The sequence below is a fragment of the Macaca thibetana genome, chromosome 12 (assembly GCF_024542745.1).
Source record: "Macaca thibetana thibetana isolate TM-01 chromosome 12, ASM2454274v1, whole genome shotgun sequence".
NCBI classification, from domain to species: Eukaryota; Metazoa; Chordata; class Mammalia; order Primates; family Cercopithecidae; genus Macaca; species Macaca thibetana.
The window spans coordinates 37,471,541-37,493,302 of record NC_065589.1 but is presented as its reverse complement, the minus strand read 5'-3'; the positions used below and the strand labels follow the sequence as shown (position 1 = coordinate 37,493,302).

Sequence of the window (21,762 nt, the reverse complement as noted above, 5' to 3'; positions counted from 1 at the left end):
TTGGTGACCTACAAGGTATCTCTGTCCTCTTCTCCTTTCCCTCTAGCCGATTCTCCCCCATGTTTTCTAAGGCACCATTCCTTTAAGTGTGTGGTAGGGAAAATTTCTATGGCATGCTCCGTGTAAAACTGTTTTCATGGCCAGGGAATTTAGGAAGCCCTGCATACTCTGTCTCCCTCTCAGAGACTCTGAATATGTTTTAACTTTAAAAATAGCCTCCAAGAAGTCTAAAAAAAAAAAAAAAAAACCTTTTCCCCAGATTTTTTCATCATAGACACCCGCATTCTCTCCCCATATGCGATGGCTGAGAGCCTGTGTATTAGACATTGGATTGATCCAAGTCTTAGAGGGAGCCAGTTTGGTTGACATAGTTGGTTTCTGAAGCCAGCCCTAAATGGGCACAGCCTTGGGCCAGACATTCTTGGGAAGCACCAGCAGCCTGTGGATTGACTGTCCACAGCAGAGAGCACCTGCACGTCAGTTGGTGCCACCCTTGCTTCCTGGGTGAAAGTCTGGTCTGTGGGTAGAGCAGGCACCGTAGCCCATGTGCTCACTTTAGTGAGATGCTCTGTACTGTCATTTATGTTTCACTCTTGTCCTTGATATTGTGCTATCTTTTAAAGATGTTAAATGCAGGTAGCCTGGCATCAAAGAATTTGTGATAGCAAAGATATTGGAAGTATTTTCCTAAGGGCCCAGCTTCCCAAATGGGCTACTTCTCAGGATCAGGCCCCTTATGCTCCCTTTTAAGGTAATTAAATTGTTATATCATATTGTTTGTTCTTGAATCTTATGTTCATATGAAAGGACACATTCTTTTGTTTTGTTTTCTTTTGTTTTGTTTTCTTTTGTTTTGTTTTTGAGATGTGGTCTCACTCTGTTGCCCAGGCTGGAATGCACTGGAGCGATTTCAGCTCATTGTATCCTTCACCTCCTGAGTTCAAGCGATTCTCCTGCCTCAGCTTCCTGAGTAGCTGGGATTATAGGCATGTGCCACCACCCGGCTAATTTTTTGTATTTTTAGTAGGGACAGGGTTTTGCCATGTTGGCTAGGCTGGTCTCGAACTGCTGACCTCAAGTGTTCTGCCCGCCTTGGCCTCTGAAAGTCCTGGGATTACAGGCATGAGCCACCGTGCCTGGCCATGGCATGTATTTTAATCACTAAATTATTGCATGTAAAATATAATACTTAAGACACATCTAATCAGGTTTATCTAATCTACTTTTAACAGAAAGAAGTAAAAACAAAACAAAAAGTTCTGTCGTTCCTCAATCAAATCAACAAAGCAAGTTCTTGTTGTGTAATTTCATATTGTCTAAATTATAAAATTTCTATTTGTTGTTTTTCATGACATAAAATATTATATTTACTTCTTTAATCTTTATCTGGAAAGGAAAAAATTGTTTGTGTCACTAAACCATTGAATTTTCTGATCTTTCAAGGTTATATACTATATTTAGGGGGAGAGGGTTACTACAGGAATCTTAATTCTGACTTGTTTTACTTTTGTTAGTTTTAATCTCTGACTCAATATTATATTAAGGTACAATATTACATTAAGGTACTGACTAAATGTTACATTGAACAGGCAATATGGAACGGCCATTTTCTGATATTTATTTTCTAATATTAGATTAATCCTTTACTTAAAGAAAATTGGTTTTTGGTAAGTTGAGTCGGAGATCAGCTCTTGCTTTTAGTAGTTTCCTCCATCTACCCCCTTTCATGGGGATGGGTTTTTGAAAACATGAAAAATGTCTCAATTATAAATAATGTCTAGAATTTTCTCACTCATATCTGTCGTCGAAAATTATTTCAAATGAATAGATACAGATTTCGGGAAGTCACATAAGGACATATATTTCAGATATTGACATTATTGAACTAACTATGACCTATATCTTAAAAGTTTTATTTTACTGAAAGTAAATACCAGAACTGGTTACACTGAGCTCTGTGCAACTCTTCTCTTACTTATTGCAACGTTAACTTACATTTTTCCTTTCTTTATGAGTGACATGATATTGAATTTTGAGTTAACTCTCAACAAATTAGGGTTCAATTCAGATGTGTGTGGGTTTTCTAATATATATTAGAGATCATAGAGCTATACAGACAATATAGACATATATAGTCTGTATTCTTTTATTTTTATTGTCTATAGATAGACAATATAGAATATATATAATATTGTCTGTATTCTAATGTATTTTGCCCTCTAGACTATATAGTCTATATTGTCTATCTATCCATATAGTCTTTTGTCTATCTACAGTCTATCATCTATATTGTCTATCTATATAGTCTGTATTGTCTAGAGGGTGAAATACTTTACAAGATCATCTACCTACTTGTAAATCACCAAGATTACATCAGCAGTAGTAAGGGAAATGTCTTTTACTATTTAGTATAATACGAATGATCCTCCTTAGATCACGTTTTACTTTGGCATGTGCCTGGTCATCTCTCATCTTTTTCTTTTCTTTACCCTCAGAAAAGTACAATTGAAAATAAAATGCCTCCCTGCTGTTGGAATGAGCCTCTGATCCCTACTCTAGGATAATATCCACTTTCTGAATTTTATATAATCCAATTGGCCAAAAACCTTTCATGCTTATAATAGCTACCCAGTGCTTCTTCAGAAGATTAAATAATTTCACAAAATTAAGTGTCTTGCGGGTGTCTTACCCTTTCATTGTTGTGAAAATTTATTTAACTGTAACAAAAGTTTCATCACCTTAAATTTCTTAGAATTTACTTAGGCAAAATTAACAATGGATAAGCTTATTATAAAATATCCTGGCAGAATTGCCAGGTATGGCTTTTGCTTTATATATTTTAAAAGTTACTCTTTTAAAAAAAAAAAAAAAAAAAAAAAAAAACCTCTTTTGTTTGAGTTTTGATAATTGACAAAATGATTGCATGTGAAACATAACTCTTGCATAAAGTAAGCTGCTCACAACACAGACTAATTACACATTTGGGAGGCAAGGCAAAGACATCCAGAGCTTGCTCGTGCTGAGCCAAGAGCACAGCATTTAATGAAATGAGGGCCATAAAAGGTTCAGCATGGATGCTTTCAGGTCTGAGCTGGGCTTCTGGGAAATTGGACATTGGCCCTGTGGACTGGTGGATTCCCCTGGGCTTTGAAAGGCCGGATTATTACCACTTGCATGCGTGAATCAGGCACTGCTTTGCAATACAAGACATTTGTGATTCCAGAGATGGCCTCTTTTGGAACACTCTCAAGCTAATAGTATGGCTGTCTCCCCAGTCATCCATCTTACTTCCTCTCTTTCTTCCTCTCATGCCAAGTAACTACTTTTGATATTTGTTTTCTAAAAAATGGTTAGTATATCTAGCAAGGCCTGACCAGGTAGACTCTTCAGTTTCCTCTTTCCAATTCTTAAACCCATGTTGGCCAGGCTGGTCTCAAACTCGTGACCTCAAGTCATCTCCCCACCTCGGCTTCTGAAAGCACTGGGATTACAGGCATGAGCCACCATGCCTTGCCCCATCCTGGATTCCTATATGAGTAAAAGGAAACATTTTATATATGTACCAATACATTTGTTTTCTACCACCTGTCCTACTCTGTTCATCCCACAGAGATCATACTTCCTCTGGAAAATTAGCTGCCGTTTAACTAGAAATATAACGATTACATGATTCTTCAGTAGTTCATTCTGACCAACTAAGTGTTCAGTCATGAACCTGTGGATCTAACACTTTTTCATCTTAATTGTGCTGAAGTATGTCTTGTTTCCTCCACTCAGAGACATCTGACATCCCTCTTAGTAAAAACTGCTGAGACTTGGAAACATACGAACAGGCAGCAATGCAGCCTGTTGCTAAAACACCTTCTGGGCCCTGGTTGCTTTGATTTGCCAATTGTTGATTCAGGGCAGTAGTTCTTAATTGGAGGTGATTTTGACCACAGGTGACATTTGGCAATATTTGAAGACATTCTAGTTGTCACAGCTTGGGGAAGGGGGTACTCCTAACATCTGGTGGGTCATAGCCAAGGACTTGGTCAAATATCATGCAATGCAGTGGACAGACACCCACAATAAAAGATTAGCAGCCTTCAAATATCAGTTGTGGCGAGGTCGAAAAAGCCTAAGCTGAGGGTTCTGTGTGACCAGCCCTGGGCAGGTGCTGGGCATTAGGCCTACACCTATGCAGGGGGGGCATTAGGCCTGCACCTATACAGGGGAGGCATTAGAGCATCCATTCTGGGCCTGGCTCTGGGAATCTCAAGGATGTTGTATCTAGAGACAGGGCCTCTAGTGGCAAAGAATAACAAGTAATGAAAAGATTTTAAACATAAATGAAATTCACAAGATTTCCCTTACTATGCCTGCCAGACAGCCTTTGTGTGTGTGTGCGTGTGTGTTTGTGTGAGTGTGTGTGTGTGTGTGCGTTTGATATCTGCGAGTGGAAAGAGCTGTTGCCTGAAGATGGAAACCAGGAGAATCCAAGGTCTTAGATGTGCCACTGCTTGGGGGTTCATCATATCACTAAGGTCTGGCATTTAGTTCACTTGGTAGTACTTTATACCCATTTCCATTTTGCTACAAAATGCTGTCTGGCAAGATTTGAGTTTAATTTTCAGAGTTACTGGTTGAACCAGGATTCTTGGAGAGAGGCATTCAGCATATTGATTTTTTAATGTCAGATAAAGGGACATTTATTTCTAACAGAGGAAATGGCTGTGTTAACTAACTGTAATGGCTTCCTTTACCATTTGGGAAGTTTGCTATTATTAGAGGGCACTAATTATGGCTTAAGCCTGATACAGCATAAGAAAGATATAAAACATAACTGTACTTGTATGGAGAATGTAAATGACATAATGTCTTGCTGTCATTTTAGAAATCTGTCCTGGAATTTCTTGAGGATAGGTTAAATCATGGGATGGACAAAAGTTGAGACACAAGGATACAGTATAGTATGGCAGTGAAGAGTCTGACAGTTTAACTCACAGAGTAGAATGGTGGTTACAAGCACAGAGGAGGGGAAGAGTGGGGAAATGTTGGTCAAAAGACACAATCTCAGTTAGGAGGAGTAAGTTAAAGAGGTATATCCTACTGCATAGTGGCAATAGTTAATAACCTTGTAGTTTATACTTGAAAATCTCTAGGAGAGTAGAATTTAAGTGTTCTCAACACACACACAGAAATTCGTAAGAAGATAAGGTAATGCATATGTTAATTAGCTCAATTTAGCTATTCCACAATGTATACATAGTTTAAAACACCATGCTGTATTCCATAAACATATCATTTTGATATGTCATGATTTCTGTTCTTTTACATTTTCTGAGAGGTGCTTTCCTTCCAACTATGTGGTCAATTTTAGAATAAGTGCAATGTGGTGCTGAGAAGAATGTATATTCTGTTGATTTGTGGTGGAGAGTTCTGTAGATGACTATTAGGTCCACTTGGTGCAGAGCTGAGTTCAAGTCCTGAATATCCTTGTTAACTTTCTGTCTCATTGATCTGTCTAATGTTGACAGTGGGGTGTTAAAGTCTCCCATTATTATTGTGTGAGAGTCTAAGTCTCTTTGTAAGTTTCTAAGGACTTGCTTTATGAATCTGGGTACTCCTGTATTACGTGCGTATATATTTAGGATAGTTAGCTCTTCTTGTGGAACTGATCCCTTTACAATTATATAATGGCCTTCTTTGTCTCTTTTGATCTTTGTTGATCTAAAGTCTGTTTTATCAGAGACTAAGATTGCAACCCCTGCTTTTTTGCTTTGTTTTGTTTTCTATTTGCTTGGTAGATCTTCCTCCATCCCTTTATTTTGAGCCTATGTGTGTCCCTGCATGTGAGATGGGTCTCCTGAATACAGCACACTGATGGGTCTTGACTCTTTATCCAACTTGCCAGTCTGTGTCTTTTAATTGGAGAATTTAGCCCATTTACATTTAAGGTTAATATTGTTATGTGTGAATATGATCCTGTCATTATGACGTTAGCTGGTTATTTTGCCCGTTAGTTGATGCAGTTTCTTCCTAGCATTGATGATTTTTACAATTTGGCATATTTTTGCAGTGGCTGGTACCAGTTGTTCCTTTCTGTGTTTAGTGCTTCCCTCAGGAACTCTTGTAAGGCAGGCCTGGTGGTGACAGAATCTCTCAGCATTTGCTTATCTGTAAAGGATTTTATTTCTCCTTCACTTATGAAGCTTAGTTTGGCTGGATATGAAATTCTGGGTTGAAAATTCTTCTCTTTAAGAATGTTGAATATTGGCCCCTACTCTCTTCTGGCTTGTAGAGTTTCTGCCGAGAGATCCGCTGTTAGTCTGATGGGCTTCCCTTTGTGGGTAACCCGACCTTTCTCTCTGGCTGTGCGTAACATTTTTTCCTTCATTTCAACCTTGGTGAATCTGACAATTTTGTGTCTTGGAGTTGCTCTTCTTGAGGAGTATCTTTGTGGCGTTCTCTGTATTTCCTGAATTTGAATGTTGGCCTGCCTTGCTAGGTTGGGGAAGTTCTCCTGGATAATATCCCGAAGAGTGTTTTCCAACTTGATTCCATGCTCCCTGTCACTTTTAGGTACACCAATCAAACGTAGATTTGGTCTTTTCACATAGTCCCATATTTCTTGGAGGCTTTCTTCATTTCTTTTTTCTCTTTTTTCTCTAAACTTCTCACTTCATTTCATTCATTTGATCTTCAATCACTGATACCCTTTTTTCCACTTGATCGATTCGGCTACTGAAGCTTGTGCATGTGTCACGTAGCTCTCGTGCCATGGTTTTCAGCTCCATCAGATCATTTAGGGTCTTCTCTACACTGTTTATTGTAGTTAGCTATTCGTCTAATCTTTTTTCAGATTTTTAGCTTCTTCGGAATGGATTCGAACATCCTTCCTTAGCTTGGAGAAGTTTTGTTATTACCGATCTTCTGAAACCTACAACTATCAACTTGTCGAAGTCATTCACCATCCAGCTTTTTTCCGTTGCTGGCGAGGAGCTGCATTCCTTTGGAGGAGAAGAGGCGCTCTGGTTTTTAGAATTTTCAGCTTTTCTGCCCTGGTTTCTCCCCATCTTTGTGGTTTTATCTACCTTTGGTCTTTGATGATGGTGACCTACAGATGGGGTTTTGGTGTGGATGTCCTTTTTGTTGATGTTGCTGCTATTCCTTTCCATTTGTTGGTTTTCCTTCTAACAGTCAGGACCCTCAGCTGTAGGTCTCTTGGAGTTTGCTGGAGGTCCATTCCAGACCTGTTTGCCTGGGTATCACCAGCGGAGGCTGCAGAATAGCAAATACTGCAAAATAGCAAATGGTGCTGCCTGATCTTCCTCTGGAAGCTTCATCTCAGAGGGGCACCCGGCTGTATGAGGTATCATTTGTCCCCGGCTGAGAGGTGTCTCCCAGTTAGGCTACTCAGGAGTCAGGGACCCACTAGAGAAGAGAGTCTGTCCGTTCTTAGATCTCAAACTCTGTACTGGGAGAACCACTGCTCTCTTCAAAGCTCAGTTGGAAATGCAGAAATCACCCGTCTTCTGTGTCGCTCATGCTGGGAGCTATAGACTGGAGCTGTTCCTATGTGGCCATCTTGGAACAAAATGGAGGAACATTCCATGCTCATGGATAGGAAAGATCAAAGCATGAAAATGGCCATACTGCCCAAAGTAATTTATAGATTCAGTGCCATCCCCATCAAGCTACCAATGACTTTCTTCACAGAATTGGAAAAAACTACTTTAAAATTCATATGGAACCAGAAAAGAGCCCACATTGCCAAGACAATACTAAGCCAAAAGAACAAAGCTGGAGGCATCACGCTACCTGACTTCAAACTATACTACAAGGCTACAGTAATGAAAACAGCATGGTACTGGTACCAAAACAGAGATATAGACCAATGGAACAGAACAGAGCCCTCAGAAATAATATCACACATCTACAACCATCTGATCTTTGACAAACCTGACAAAAACAAGACATGGGGAAAGGATTCCCTAGATAATAAATAGTGCTGGGAAAACTGGCTAGCCATATGTAGAAAGCTGAAACTGGATGCCTTCCTTACACCTTATACAAAAATTAATTCAAGATGGATTAAAGACTTAAATGTCAGACCTAAAACCATAAAAACCCTAGAAGAAAACCTAGGCAATACCATTCGGGACATAGGCATGGGCAAGGACTTCATGACTAAAACACCAAAAGCAATGGCAACAAAAGCCAAAATTGACAAATGGGATCTAGGTAAACTAAAGAGCTTCTGCACAGCAAAAGAAACTACCATCAGAGTGAACAGGCAACCTACAGAATGGGAGAAAATTTTTACAATCTACGTATCTGAGTAAGGGCTAATATCCAGAATCTACAAAGAACGTAAACAAATTTACAAGAAAAAGTCAAACAACCCCACCAAAAAGTGGGCAAAGGATATGACCAGACGCTTCTCAAAAGAAGACATTTATGCAACCAACAGACACATGAAAAAATACTCATCATCACTGGCCATCAGAGAAATGCAAATCAAAACCACAATGAGATACCATCTCACATCAGTTAGAATGGCTATCATTAAAATGTCAGGAAACAACAGGTGCTGGAGAGGATGTGGAGAAATAGGAACACTTTCACACTGTTGGTAGGACTGTAAACTAGTTCAACCATTGTGGAAGACAGTGTGGTGATTCCTCAAGGATCTAGAACTAGAAATACCATTTGACCCAGCCATCCCATTACTGGGTATATACCCAAAGGATTATAAATCATGCTGCTATAAAGACACATGCACACATATGTTTATTGCGGCACTGTTCACAACAGCAAAGACTTGGAACTGACCCGAATGTCCATCAATGACAGACTGGATTAAGAAAATTTGGCACATATACACCATGGAATACTATGCAGCCATAAAAAAGGATGAGTTCATGTCTTTTGTAGGGACATGGATGAAGCTGGAAACCATTATTCTGAGCAAACTATCACAAGGACAGAAAACCAAACAGTGCGTGTTCTCACTCATAGGTAAGAATTGAACAGTGAGAACACCTGGACTCAGGAAGGGGAACTTCACACGCTGGGGCTTGTTGTGGGGTGGAGGGAGAGGGGAGGGGTAGCATTAGGAGAAATACCTAATGGAAATGATGAGTTAATGGGTGCAGCACACCAACATGGCACATGTATACATATGTAACAAATCTGCATGTTGTGCACTTGTATGCTAGAACTTAAAGTATAATAATAAAAAAAATCATTAAAAAGAAAACAAGGTTAAGTTATTCTTATACATTGACATGATAAACCACAATGGATTTAAGTGTTTAAAGTCAGAAATATACTTTTAAAAATAAGTACTTCAGTTGGCTGGTGGAGCAGTAATACCTGGATGCTGAATTGAATTTGTTTAAAATAAACCACAGAGTATACTTTAAAAAAAAAAGATTTGTCAATTAAAATATACATTTATAAAGAAAAAATAATAAAACACCTTCCACATCATAGTTTATAGAAAATGTGTCACCTTATAATTGTATCTTTTGTCAAAAATGAATATTGTATAATGTCAAACATGAAAATGTAGCAGACCCCTCAGAACTATTCACTAGAGAAAAAGATAAAATAAAAAAAAGTCTGACACAGGAACCACACTGTGCCTGAGCCCCACAAAGCTTCCACATTCCAAGTCTTCTGAAAGCGTGGCGTTTATCTGCTGTGCACCTCAGTTTCCTCATCTGTGAAATGGACATGACAATAAACCTCACAGGTTTGTTGTGAAACATAAGTGTATTAATATGTGTAAAGTACTCAGAAATGAAGTAGTCAATCATTGTTAGTCTCCAGTGTATTGTTTCTGTTGTATTTTTGAATCACAGATGTCACAGACTTAAAAAAATTTTTTGAAAGAAAAGATAACCATAATGCGACCTGATTTCTATTTTGCTTCTACCACTTTAATAATGAATGATAAGTGTTAGTGCAAACAGTGGTTGTCAGTCTTACGGAGAATTAAATCTAATTGCCAAAAGAGGAATTATTTAATCATAAAATGAAGTGATTTGAAGGAATTACTAAAGCAAAGCTAGTTCTTGTCTCTTTGTCTCCGACAGACAAAAGCCAGAGAACCTTTCTAGTTTTTCTCTTGAAATGGTGTTCACAAACTTACAGTAGGATGGTTTTCCCTTAATTTGCACTTTAATTCAGTGGAACTTTATTAGACTGAAATTAAGCAAATCCCAGAGAGGCCTGGAAGCATAAATGATTGTGAAATGTTATGGATTTTAAATTGGGCATTTTGAAAGACAAAGATGAAGGCTAATAGTTTACATTTAGTACTAAACTCTGGTATTCCAATGGAAAAAAGACAGCTAGTTTGAATCAAATAATGGGATTTGTTTTTTAGGTAACAACATAATGAGTTAGTTAAAAGAGCTCACTTGTAATAGATTTATTAAGCCATAAAGTTTCATTTCTTTGAACAACCTATTGTCAAAATCTTCACAGATAACTTCACTTATAAGAAAATCAAATGAAAGGACTATTTCTTTAAAAGTTAGATGTGGATTTTCTCTATTTGGGGAGGGGTTGAAAATGCCACATCAGTTGATCTGGCTGTGATCCGACCTCTTAATCCTGTTTTAATTATGGGTTCTTTGCTACTTCTGATTTTGTAGTTATATGTGACTGACATTCAGACATTCATAGTAATTTTTTAAATATGTAATTTTACATAAGAGTCCCTTCAGTGTGACCTTAAGATGAGAGTCTCTAGACATAATTATAGAAAGGAAGGAACTACCAACCTAGAATGACTTGATCATTTCCAGGGGTATCTCATTGTCAAAATTTTCAGTTGAACACTGTGGCCGTTTTACATTTCTACAAGCTTGAGAGGAATGCAGAAGGGAGGCCCACAAAGATCCTATGTGGGCAGCACTCGTCCGTTCCTACTGCTGCATATTTGAAAACACTAGGGACCAAATATGATTAACCTCATACTTCTCCCTGGAGACCTGAGCCCTAAATATGCCTTTTGCCACCATACTCTGTATTCCTTGAGACCAGTATGCTTGTGGCTAGGTGTCATTTGTCAAATATGACATGAATATTTGTTGTACATAATCATTTTTGTTTAAGTTTAAAAATGTAATGCCAGCGAGTTATACTACCCAAAGAAGCAGGCTGAAAGCATGAGTTTTGACAAAGTGAAATTTCATTTGATGATATCCATTATAAATCATTTTTCTCAACTTTAAAATAAGATCTCATTTCTTCAGTATTCTGCGTCTTATTAACAAACTTTACCAATAGTGTTGTTTCCATAGTAAATGGTATGTTTTAAATTATATATGCCAAATATTTTCCTGGAATTTTAAGACGTTTCTACACTAAGCTCTGTTTCTTCATCTGTAAGGTGAAGATGTTTAGACTCCATTATCTCTAAGATATCTTCTGATACCCAGGATACCCTAAGTCTAATGTCCAGCCTTGTTTCTTATGGAGAATATCTTGCTAAATTTCCAAAGGCCTGCGAGTTGTTTCAGATTGCATCACTCTGACTTGCCAAACGATCCTGTCTATTGACAATTACCAAATATTATTCCCTGAGACCTCTTCCCCTGCTCCATGGATGTGACTGTGGCTCCTTGTGGAGAACGAAGACCAGCCTTTGCCTACCAGGAGCCGATTATAGCTGTTAGAGGTCCAGTCATCCTGTCCAGCTGATTGCATCTGTGTCTGGTCATCTGAGAGAGTGAAATATTAATCTGCTTTCTTCTCTTCACTCTTTTCATGTGTATTCCCCTAACAGAAAGGAGAACCTGACTGCTGTGCACTCTCCCTGGAGACAAGCGAGCAGCTCACCTTTGAGATCCCCCTGAATGATTCAGGTTCTGCTGGCCTTGGGGTGAGCTTGAAAGGGAACAAATCCAGAGAAACTGGAACAGACTTGGGGATTTTTATCAAATCCATCATTCATGGAGGCGCTGCTTTTAAGGTGGGTAGGAATGACATTTGTACATCCTTTGAGAAGGCACTTGCAGATGTGACTGTTGTACTTAGAGACTGAATGGAAAGTGTCTGAAGACTTGAGGCCACTGAGACTTTCCCGCCAGATACAGAAAATACATGTGTGAACAGATCTGGGGAATAACTGGCTGCTGTTTTTGTCCCTTAACTGGCTATTTTTACTTTTTAGAGTTACCTCTAAAAACCCATCATGATTCACATTCTTTTTTGCATACTTTTTATTACTCCATTAGGATTCCTCTGAATTTGTAAACTGACAGAGTTGAGCCTAAAAGTACACAACCAGAAAAACAAAACTAAAAACAAGTAAACATAAAGGCAGCAAATAAGACAATTGTGCTTGCAAGAATGAAAGCTTAGGGGAGTCTGAGAGTGATTGCAGTATAAATTAAAGTTCATTTATCACGTTTTAAACACTTGAAGAAAACCATAGTGCCAAGAATGCATGTTTCGTTTTGAATACTTAGAGAAGCTTATAGATTTCCAGAAAAAGAAGGCAGATCATGCTTCAGTCCTTTCACCTTGAGGTGAGCAATGTGTTAATAACTATTAACATAGTGTACTGGTTAGCTAGATGGCCCGTGTTCAAGTCCAACTCAGTCCTTGCTAGCTATATGGAAATGTAGGCAAGGGTCTTGACCAGCTGTCTCCCATTTCCTCACCGGTAGAATGGTGATAATAAATAATACCTACTTCATAGGCTTCTAGGATTAAATAAGTCAGTACACACAATGTGATGAAAACAGTAAAGTGATGATAGAGGAAGGATGCACGTTTGCACCTCTCGCCACCGTCATTATTATCTCATACTGTGCAAGGAGACTTCTGGAGTTTGAATTCTGCCTTACCTACTCTCTCCCTGTGAATGGAGGCAAGCTGCTCGGCCTTGACTTCCTCAGTTTCCTCATTGGTGAAATTTGCAGTGCCTGGCTCCTCGTGCCGCTGTTAAGACTAAAGGAGACGATGTGTGTCCAGTGTTTAGCACAGCGCCTGTCACCGGCTGCTGATCAATGTTAGCCATCTGAAAATCATCGTGATATGAATAACGTCTGCCCTCTTCCACAGCAAAGCCAAGAAGGCCCTGTTACACTATACATAGAACACCCCTGCACCTAGAATTCTGGCTTCGTTGAAGCAACTATCTTCTCACACTTACCCTTCCACTTTTGTTTTAGACTAGATATGGAGATACTGCCTTTTTCACTGTGAAATAAATGCACTTTGGATAGACGCCTCTTCGGTTTACTCCTTGGTTTAGTTAGCTTTTGTCACATAATAAATAGTCATAATTTTTCAGTAATATACCTCAATAAGCCTTTATTTTTCTCATAGCTCTGTGCAGGGGAGCTGGGGTTTGGGGAGGATTCTGATTCAGGCTGGTGTCTCTTGATCCCACTGAAACTCTGCAGATCCAAGTGTGCTCCACTGCTTTCTACTGCTCCTTGGATCAGCAGGCTAGCTGGGGCATGTCCCTCCTGTGTCTCAAGGTGTCAGAGGGCCAGTGGCAGTGGGTAAATCCGCGGGCTCCAAACTGGCCCACTGTCACCCCACACACAGGCCACTGGTCAAAGCAAGTCATATGGCTGAGTTATGGCAAAGATGTGGATACAGAGAAGGGTAAAGAATTGAGTCCCATCACTCAATCTATAAAACTGGCTCCTAGGGGAGGTTCCAAGATGGCAGAATAGGAACAGCTCCAGTCTACAGCTCCCAGCATGAGCAACGCAGAAGACGAGTGATTTCTGCATTTCCTACTGGGGCACTGGGTTCATCTCACTAGGGCTTGTCAGACAGTGGGTACAGCCCATGGACTGCAAGCCAAAGCAGGGCAGGATTACCTCACATGGGAAGCACAAGGGGTCGGTGAATTCCCTTTCCTAGCCAAGGGAAGCCGTGACAGATGGTACCTGGAAAATTGGGACACTCCCACCCTAATACTGTGCTTTTCCAGCGGTCTTAGTAAACGGCACACCAGGAGATTATATCCTGCACCTGGCTTAGAGGGTCCCACACCCACGGAGCCTCGCTTACTGCTAACACAGCAGTCTGAGATCGAACTGCAAGGTGGCAGCGAGGCTTGGGTAGGGGTGTCTGCCATTGCTGAGGCTTAAGTAGGTAAACAGAGCAGCCGGAAGCTTGAACTGGGTGGAGCCCACCACAGCTCAAGGAGGCCTGCCTGCATCTGTAGACTCCACCTCTGAGGGCAGGGCATAGCTGAACAAAAGACAGCAGAAACTTCTGCAGACTTAAACGTCCCTGTCTGACAGCTTTGAAGAGAGTAATGGTTCTCCTAGCATGGAGTTTGAGATCTGAGGATGGACAGACTGCCTCCTCTAGTGTCACATATGGGACTATGTGAAAAGACGAAATCTGTGTTTGATTGGTGTACCTAAAAGTGACAGGGAGCATGGAATCAAGTTGGAAAACACTCTTCAGGATATTATCCAGGAGAATTTCCCCAACCTAGCAAGGCAGGCCAACATTCAAATTCAGGAAATACAGAGAACACCACAAAGATACCCCTCAAGAACAGCAACTCCAAGATACATAATTGTCAGATTCTGCAAGGTTGGAATGAAGGAAAAAATGTTAAGGGCAGCCAGAGAGAAAGGTCGGGTTACCCACAAAGGGAAGCCCATCAGACTAACAGCAGATCTCTCAGCAGAAACTCTACAAGCCAGAAGAGAGTGGGGGCCATATTCAACATTCTTAAAGAAAAGAATTTTCAACCCAGAATTTCATATCCAGCCAAACTAAGCTTCATAAGTGAAGGAGAAATAAAATCCTTTACAGATAAGCAAATGCTGAGAGATTCTGTCACCACCAGGCCTGCCTTACAAGAGCTCCTGAAGAAGCACTAAACATGGAAAGGAACAACTGGTACCAGCCACTGCAAAAAAACATGCCAAATTGTAAAAATCATTGATGCTAGGAAGAAACTGTATCAACTAACGGGCAAAATAATCAGCTAACATCATAATGACTGGAACAAATTCACACATAACAATATTAACCTTAAATGTAAATGGGCTAAATTCTCCAGTTAAAAGACACAGACTGACAAATTGAATAAAGAGTAAAAACCAATCAGTGTGCTGTATTCAGGAGACCCGTCTCACGTGCAGACACACGCATAGGCTCAAAATAAAGGGATGGAGGAAGATCTACCAAGCAAATGGAAAACAAAACAAAACAAAACAAAAGCAGGGATTGCAATCCTAGTCTCTGATAAAACAGACTTTAAACCAACAAAGGTTAAAAGAGACAAGGTCGTTACATAATGGTAAAGGAATCAATTCAACAAGAAGAGCTAACTATCCTAAATGTGTATGCATCCAGTACAGGAGCACCCAGATTCATAAAGCAAGTCCTTAGAGACCTACAAAGACACTTAGACCCCCACACAATAATAATGGGAGATTTTAGCACCCCACTGTCAACATTAGACAGATCAATGAGACAGAAAGTTAACAATGATATCCAGGACTTGAACTCAGCTCTGCACCAAGTGGACAGAATAGACATCTACAGAACTCTCTACCACAAATCAACAGAATATACATTCTTCTCAGCACCACAACGCCCTTATTCTAAAATTGACCACGTAGTTGGAAGTAAAGCACTCCTCAGCCAATGTAAAAGAACAAAAATTATAACAAACTGTCTCTTAGACCACAGTGCAATCAAACTAGAACTCAGGACTAAGAAACTCAATCAAAACCACTCAACTACATGGAAACTGAACAGCCTGCTCCTAACTGACTACTGGGTAGATAACAAAATGAAGGCAGACATAAAGATGTTGTTTGAAACCAATGAGAACAAACATACAACATACCAGAATCTCTGGGACACATTTAAAGCAGTGTGTAGAGGGAAATTTATAGTACTAAATGCCCACAAGAGAGAGCAGGAAAGATCTAAAATTGATACCCTAACATCACAATTAAAAGAACTAGAGAAGCAAGAGCAAACACATTCAAAAGCTAGCAGAAGGCAAGAAATAACTAAGATCAGAGCAGAACTAAAGGAGATAGAGACACAAAACACCCTTCAAACAATCAATGAATCCAGGAGTTGGTTTTTTGAAAAGATCAACGAAATTGATAGACCACTAGCAAGGCTAATAAAGGAGAAAAGAAAGAAGAATCAAATAGATGCAATAAAAAATGATAAAGGGGATATTACCACCAATCCTACAGAAATACAAACTGCCATCAGAGAATATTATAAACACCTCTATGCAAATAAACTGGAAAATCTAGAAGAAATGAATAAATTCCTGGACACATACACCCTCCCAAGACTAAACCAGGAAGAAGTTGAATCCCTGAATAGACCAATAACAAGCTCTGAAATTGAGGCAATAATCAGTAGCCTACCAACCAAAAAAAAGTCCAGGACCAGACGGATTCACAGCCGAATTCTACCAGAGGTACAAAGAGGAGCTGGTACCATTCCTTCTGAAACTATTCCAATCAATAGAAAAATCAATAGAAATCCTCCCTAACTCATTTTATGAGGCCAACATCATCCTGATACCAAAGCCTGGCAGAGACACAACAAAAAAGAAGAGAATTTTAGGCCAGTGTCCCTGATGAACATGAATGCAAAAATCCTCAATAAAATACTGGTAAACCAAATCCAGCAGCACATCAAAAAGCTTATCCAGCATGATTAAGTTGGCTTCCTGGGATGCAAGGCTGGTTCAACATTCGCAAATCAGTAAATGTAATCCATCATATAAACAGAACCAAAGACAAAAACCACATGATTATCTCAATTGATGCAGAAAGGGCCTTTGACAAAATTCAAGAGCCCTTCATGCTAAAATCTCGCAATAAATTAGGTATTGATGGGATGTATCTCAAAATAATGAGAGCTATTTATGACAAACCCACAGCCAATATCATACTGAATGGGCAAAAACTGGAAGCATTCCCTTTGAAAACTGGCACAAGACAGGGATGCCCTCTCTCACCACTTCTATTCAACATAGTATTGGAAGTTCTGGCCAGGGCAGTCAGGCAGGAGAAAGAAAGAAAGGGTATTCATTTAGGAAAAGAGGAAGTCAAATTTTCCCTGTTTGCAGATGACGTGACTGTATATTTAGAGAACCCCATCGTCTCATGCCAAAATCTCCTTAAGCTGATGAGCAAGTTCAGCAAAATCTCAGGATATAAAACCAATGTGCAAAAATCACAAGCATTCCTATACACCAATAACAGACAAAGAGAGAGCCAAATCATGAGTGAACTCCCATTCAGAATTGCTTCAAAGAGAATAAAATACCTAGGAATCCAACTTACAAGGGATATGAAGGACCTCTTTAAGGAGAACTGCAAACCACTGCTCAACAAAATAAAAGAGGACACAAACAAATGGAAGAACATTTCATGCTCATGGATAGGAAGAATCAATATCATGAAAATGGCCATATTTCCCAAGGTGATTTATAGATTCAATGGCATCCCCATCAAGCCACCAATGACTTTCTTCACAGAATTGGAAAAAACTACTTTAAAATTCATATGGAACCAGAAAAGAGCCCACATTGCCAAGACAATCCTAAGTCAAAAGAACAAAGCTGGAGGCATCATACTACCTGACTTCAAACTATACTACAAGGCTACAGTAACCAAAACAGCATGGTACCAAAACAGAGAAATAGACCAATGGAACAGAACAGAGCCCTCAGAAATAATATCACACATCTACAACTATCTGATCTTTGACACACCTGACAAAAACAAGAAATGGGGAAAGGATTCCCTAGTTAATAAATGGTGCTGGGAAAACTGGCTAGCCATATGTGGAAAGCTGAAACTGGATCCCTTCTGTATACCTTATACAAAAATTAATTCAAGATGGATTAAAGACTTAAATGTCAGACCTTAAACCATAAAAACCCTAGAAGAAAACCTAGGCAATACCATTCGGGACATAGGCATGGGCAAGGACTTCATGACTAAAACACCAAAAGCAATGGCAACAAAAGCCAAAATTGACAAATGGGATCTAGGTAAACTAAAGAGCTTCTGCACAGCAAAAGAAACTGCCATCAGAGTGAATAGGCAACCTACAGAATGGGAGAAAATTTTTACAATCTACCCATCTGACAAAGGGCTAATATCCAGAACCTACAAAGAACTTAAACAAATTTACAAGAAAAAATCAAACAACCCCATCAAAAAGTGGGCAAAGGATATGACCAGACACTTCTCAAAAGAAGACATTTATGCAACCAACAGACACATGAAAAGAATGCTCATCATCACTGGCCATCGGAGAAATGCAAATCAAAACCACAATGAGATACCATTTCACACCAGTTAGAATGGCAATCATTAAAAAGTCAGGAAACAACAGGTGCTGGAGAGGATGTGGAGAAATAGGAACACTTTCACACTGTTGGTAGGACTGTAAACTAGTTCAACCATTGTGGAAGACAGTGTGGTGATTCCTCAAGGATCAAGAACTAGAAATATCATTTGACTCAGCCATCCCATTACTGGGTATATACCCAAAGGATTATAAATCATGCTGCTATAAAGACACATGCACATGTATGTTTATTGTGGCACTATTCACAACAGCAAAGACTTGGAACCAAACCAAATGTCCGTCAATGATAGACTGGATTAAGAAAATGTGGCACATATACACCATAGAATACTATGCAGCCATAAAAAAGGATGAGTTCATGTCTTTTGTAGGGACATGGATGTAGCTGGAAACCATCATTCTGAGCAGACTGTTGCAAGAATAGAAAACCAAACACTGCATGTTCTCACTCAGAGGTGGGAGTTGAACAATGAGAACACTTGGACACAGAGTGGGGAACATCACACACCTGTCGTGGGGCCTGTCGTGGGGCCTGTCGTGGGGTCGGGGGAGCGGGAAGGGATAGCATTAGGAGATACACCTAATGTAAATGATGAGTTAATGGGTGCAGCACACCAACATGGCACATGTATATGTATGTAACAAACCTGCACGTTGTGCACATATACCCTAAAACTTAAAGTATAATTAAAAAAATAAAATTAATAAAAACAAGACTGGCTCAGAAATACATAACCAGGAGCAAAAGAGAAATAATAGTAATAGCAACAACAATAGCAATGCACATTTATTGTGCTTAGTATATGCTGAACACTAGGATAGGTGTTTTATATAGATTATCTAACTTTATTCACATTCACATTGGATTATTTTCAGGCCATTTTATCAAAGTGGAAATTATAGGTTAGAGCCTTTAGTGCCTTTCTGGTGGTCAGATAGCCAGGAATTACTTTAAGATTTGAATCCAGGCAGTCTGACTCCAGAGCCTGTGTTACGCTGCGTTGAAATGAAGACTCTTCCATATGATCCATTCACATTCCTAGAGAGCAGGGCCCATTGGCCTGGAGGTGTGTTGTATGGTGCTGTCATCCTTAGGCAAGCCATCTAAATATGTGCTAGGTTTGAGTATGAGTTCTTGGTCATGTTTGTGGATACCAGCTTGAAGTTATTCTTCTTATTCCTAATGACAGCTCTATTTGCAGAATTTATTCCAAGTAAAATTGAAACTGAGATGACTTTTTGGAAATTAAAAGCAAACATCTTCGCATTTTTATGGGCAATAACTTAAGCTCAGGCAGATATTGGAGAGCAGGTTTAATATGTAGATCCATGTTTGTGTAAGTGAGCATCTCCTTACCTAAGCAGTTTCTAACAGTCCTGTTTCTTGCAGAAAGATTTCACTTTCCATTTATGTAAATTTCTTTCCTGACACTGGTCTGCTGAGTCAGACACTCACACCATTAGAAACCACTGGACAACATATTTATAGCTGATCTTAAACAGTAAGAGGCATCAATCATGAACTTAGCCTTCTTGTGAATGTTTAGTATCCATTTGTCTTGTTTACCTTTTGCAGTATAAAGGATAGAGTCCTGAGATTTGTTCACGAGAAATCTGATTCACCAGGAAAAAAAAAAGAAGTATTTTTCCATTCTCCTACTGCTGTTCCAGTAATCCACTGTTACTCCTCGGAAAATTGCCACCCATTCTATGATTCAGGACTCTGTCTTAGGAAAATTGTTTTGAGACTGGTTCCTGTCCCTGTTGAGAGGATACAAATATAGTAGACTACAGTATCCCTGGGGCAGAGGAGAGAGGAGCACTGGGAGCATCTTTGTCTCAGCATTTGGCCCTAGGTTTTTACCCGGAATCAACGAAATAATCTTTCAACCAGAGCACAGTCTTTTCCTCCTGGCCTTTCATACCACTAATTAGTTCTCAAGGTGTTTTTCCCTTTAGGGTAGGTGGATTTTTTGAAAACTAAACTACTTTGAAAGGTATGACCAAATTCTTCCTGTGCGTTCTGTGTGCTGGATTCTCCTGGGGGCCTCCGTTGGTATAAACAAAGATAGGCTACTTCATGCCAGATGTAAAACCCCTGAATAACTTGACTCTAATTGAGGGCTTTGCTTTGTTTTGTTTTATTTTGTTTTGTTTTCCTTAACTCTCAGTCTGTTGCTTTCTATCATGTCATGTCTTGTTTGAGTTATTTCTAATAGAGGATATAACTCTCTATTTGGAAACAAGAGCAGCCAGCTACTCTAGGACGCCCTCTTGGAAGTGAGTCCCTGACTCATTCTAAAAACCAACAGAACAGTAATTCTGCCCTGCTCACAATTATCCAAATGCTTAATCTCAACTTGATATTTAACTTCAAGTCTGTACATTAAGAAATAAAGCCCAGAAACTCTTGTCTCCATGCATCAGGCTGCACCACTTTTGATTACAGGCTGATGTGCCATACGGAGCTCTTCATGGACCCCTCTGAAGCGTCACTTGTACCTGTGCCTCTTAGTGTTCTATGTGGCCATTGACCATAACAGCAAATATTACTTCTTAGATCATTAATGCCAGTATGCTTAAGCACTAGCATGCATTACACGTTTGTGGTTTCATTTAGTTTCTGTCTTTCTTCCTGGGCATTTGCCCCTGACATACAGTGTAATTGCTTCTAGAACTAAAATATACTAAATACAAGCATATATGTCAACTGCTTCTGAAAGAATTATGAGCAGAATGAAGTTGTGACGTCCATGAGAATGATTTTCTAAAATTTTGCTTTTGTGGTTGGAATTTAAAGTGAATGTGGTGGTAGTGTTGCTGTTAAGTAAAAAGAAGTATCGTCTTTGTTGCAGTTAGAAAAAATACCTTGAGAAAAATTTGCCCTTTCCCTAAATCCACATCAAAATATGCTTTTTATTTTATCCAGAAAGCACAGATAAAGTGTCAGTGATCAGTCTGAAGATGTTAGATATTTTTATGTTCATTTGCTGAACATTTTAAATTCATTTTGAGATCAGGGGTTTTTCTTTGCTTTTCATGTACCATATTAACTGAAATTTTTTAGTAAAAATGCAGTTTTACATCTATTGATTATACTTCCTTAAGTTGCTTGTTTTGCCACCCTAAAGAATTACTTTAAACATGTATACGGCCGGGCGCGGTGGCTCAAGCCTGTAATCCCAGCACTTTGGGAGGCCGAGACGGGCAGATCATGAGGTCAGGAAATCGAGACGATCCTGGCTAACACGGTGAAACCCCGTCTCTACTAAAAAATACAAAAAACTAGCCGGGCGAGGTGGCGGGCGCCTGTAGTTTCAGCTACTCGGGCGGCTGAGGCAGGAGAATGGCGTGAACCCGGGAGGCGGAGCTTGCAGTGAGCCGAGATCTGGCCACTGCACTCCAGCCTGGGCG

The 21,762-nt window shown here is 39.5% G+C and overlaps 1 protein-coding gene across 4 annotated transcripts in view; it reads left to right on the top strand.

The window, feature by feature from the left end:
* Positions 1–21,762, top strand: part of PARD3B (par-3 family cell polarity regulator beta) — a 1,099,140-nt gene that overhangs the window by 614,146 nt on the left and 463,232 nt on the right. For 3 of the 4 annotated variants that reach the window (XR_007718129.1, XM_050750804.1, XM_050750805.1), the window contains exon 11: positions 11,786–11,971. The exons of the other annotated variant lie outside the window; for it this stretch is intronic. Coding sequence is in view for 2 of the 3 variants with exons in the window: in XM_050750804.1 (XP_050606761.1) it covers positions 11,786–11,971 (186 nt within the window). In the remaining variant the exon portion in view is untranslated. The remainder of the gene's footprint in view (positions 1–11,785; positions 11,972–21,762) is intronic. 4 annotated transcript variants of the gene reach the window in all.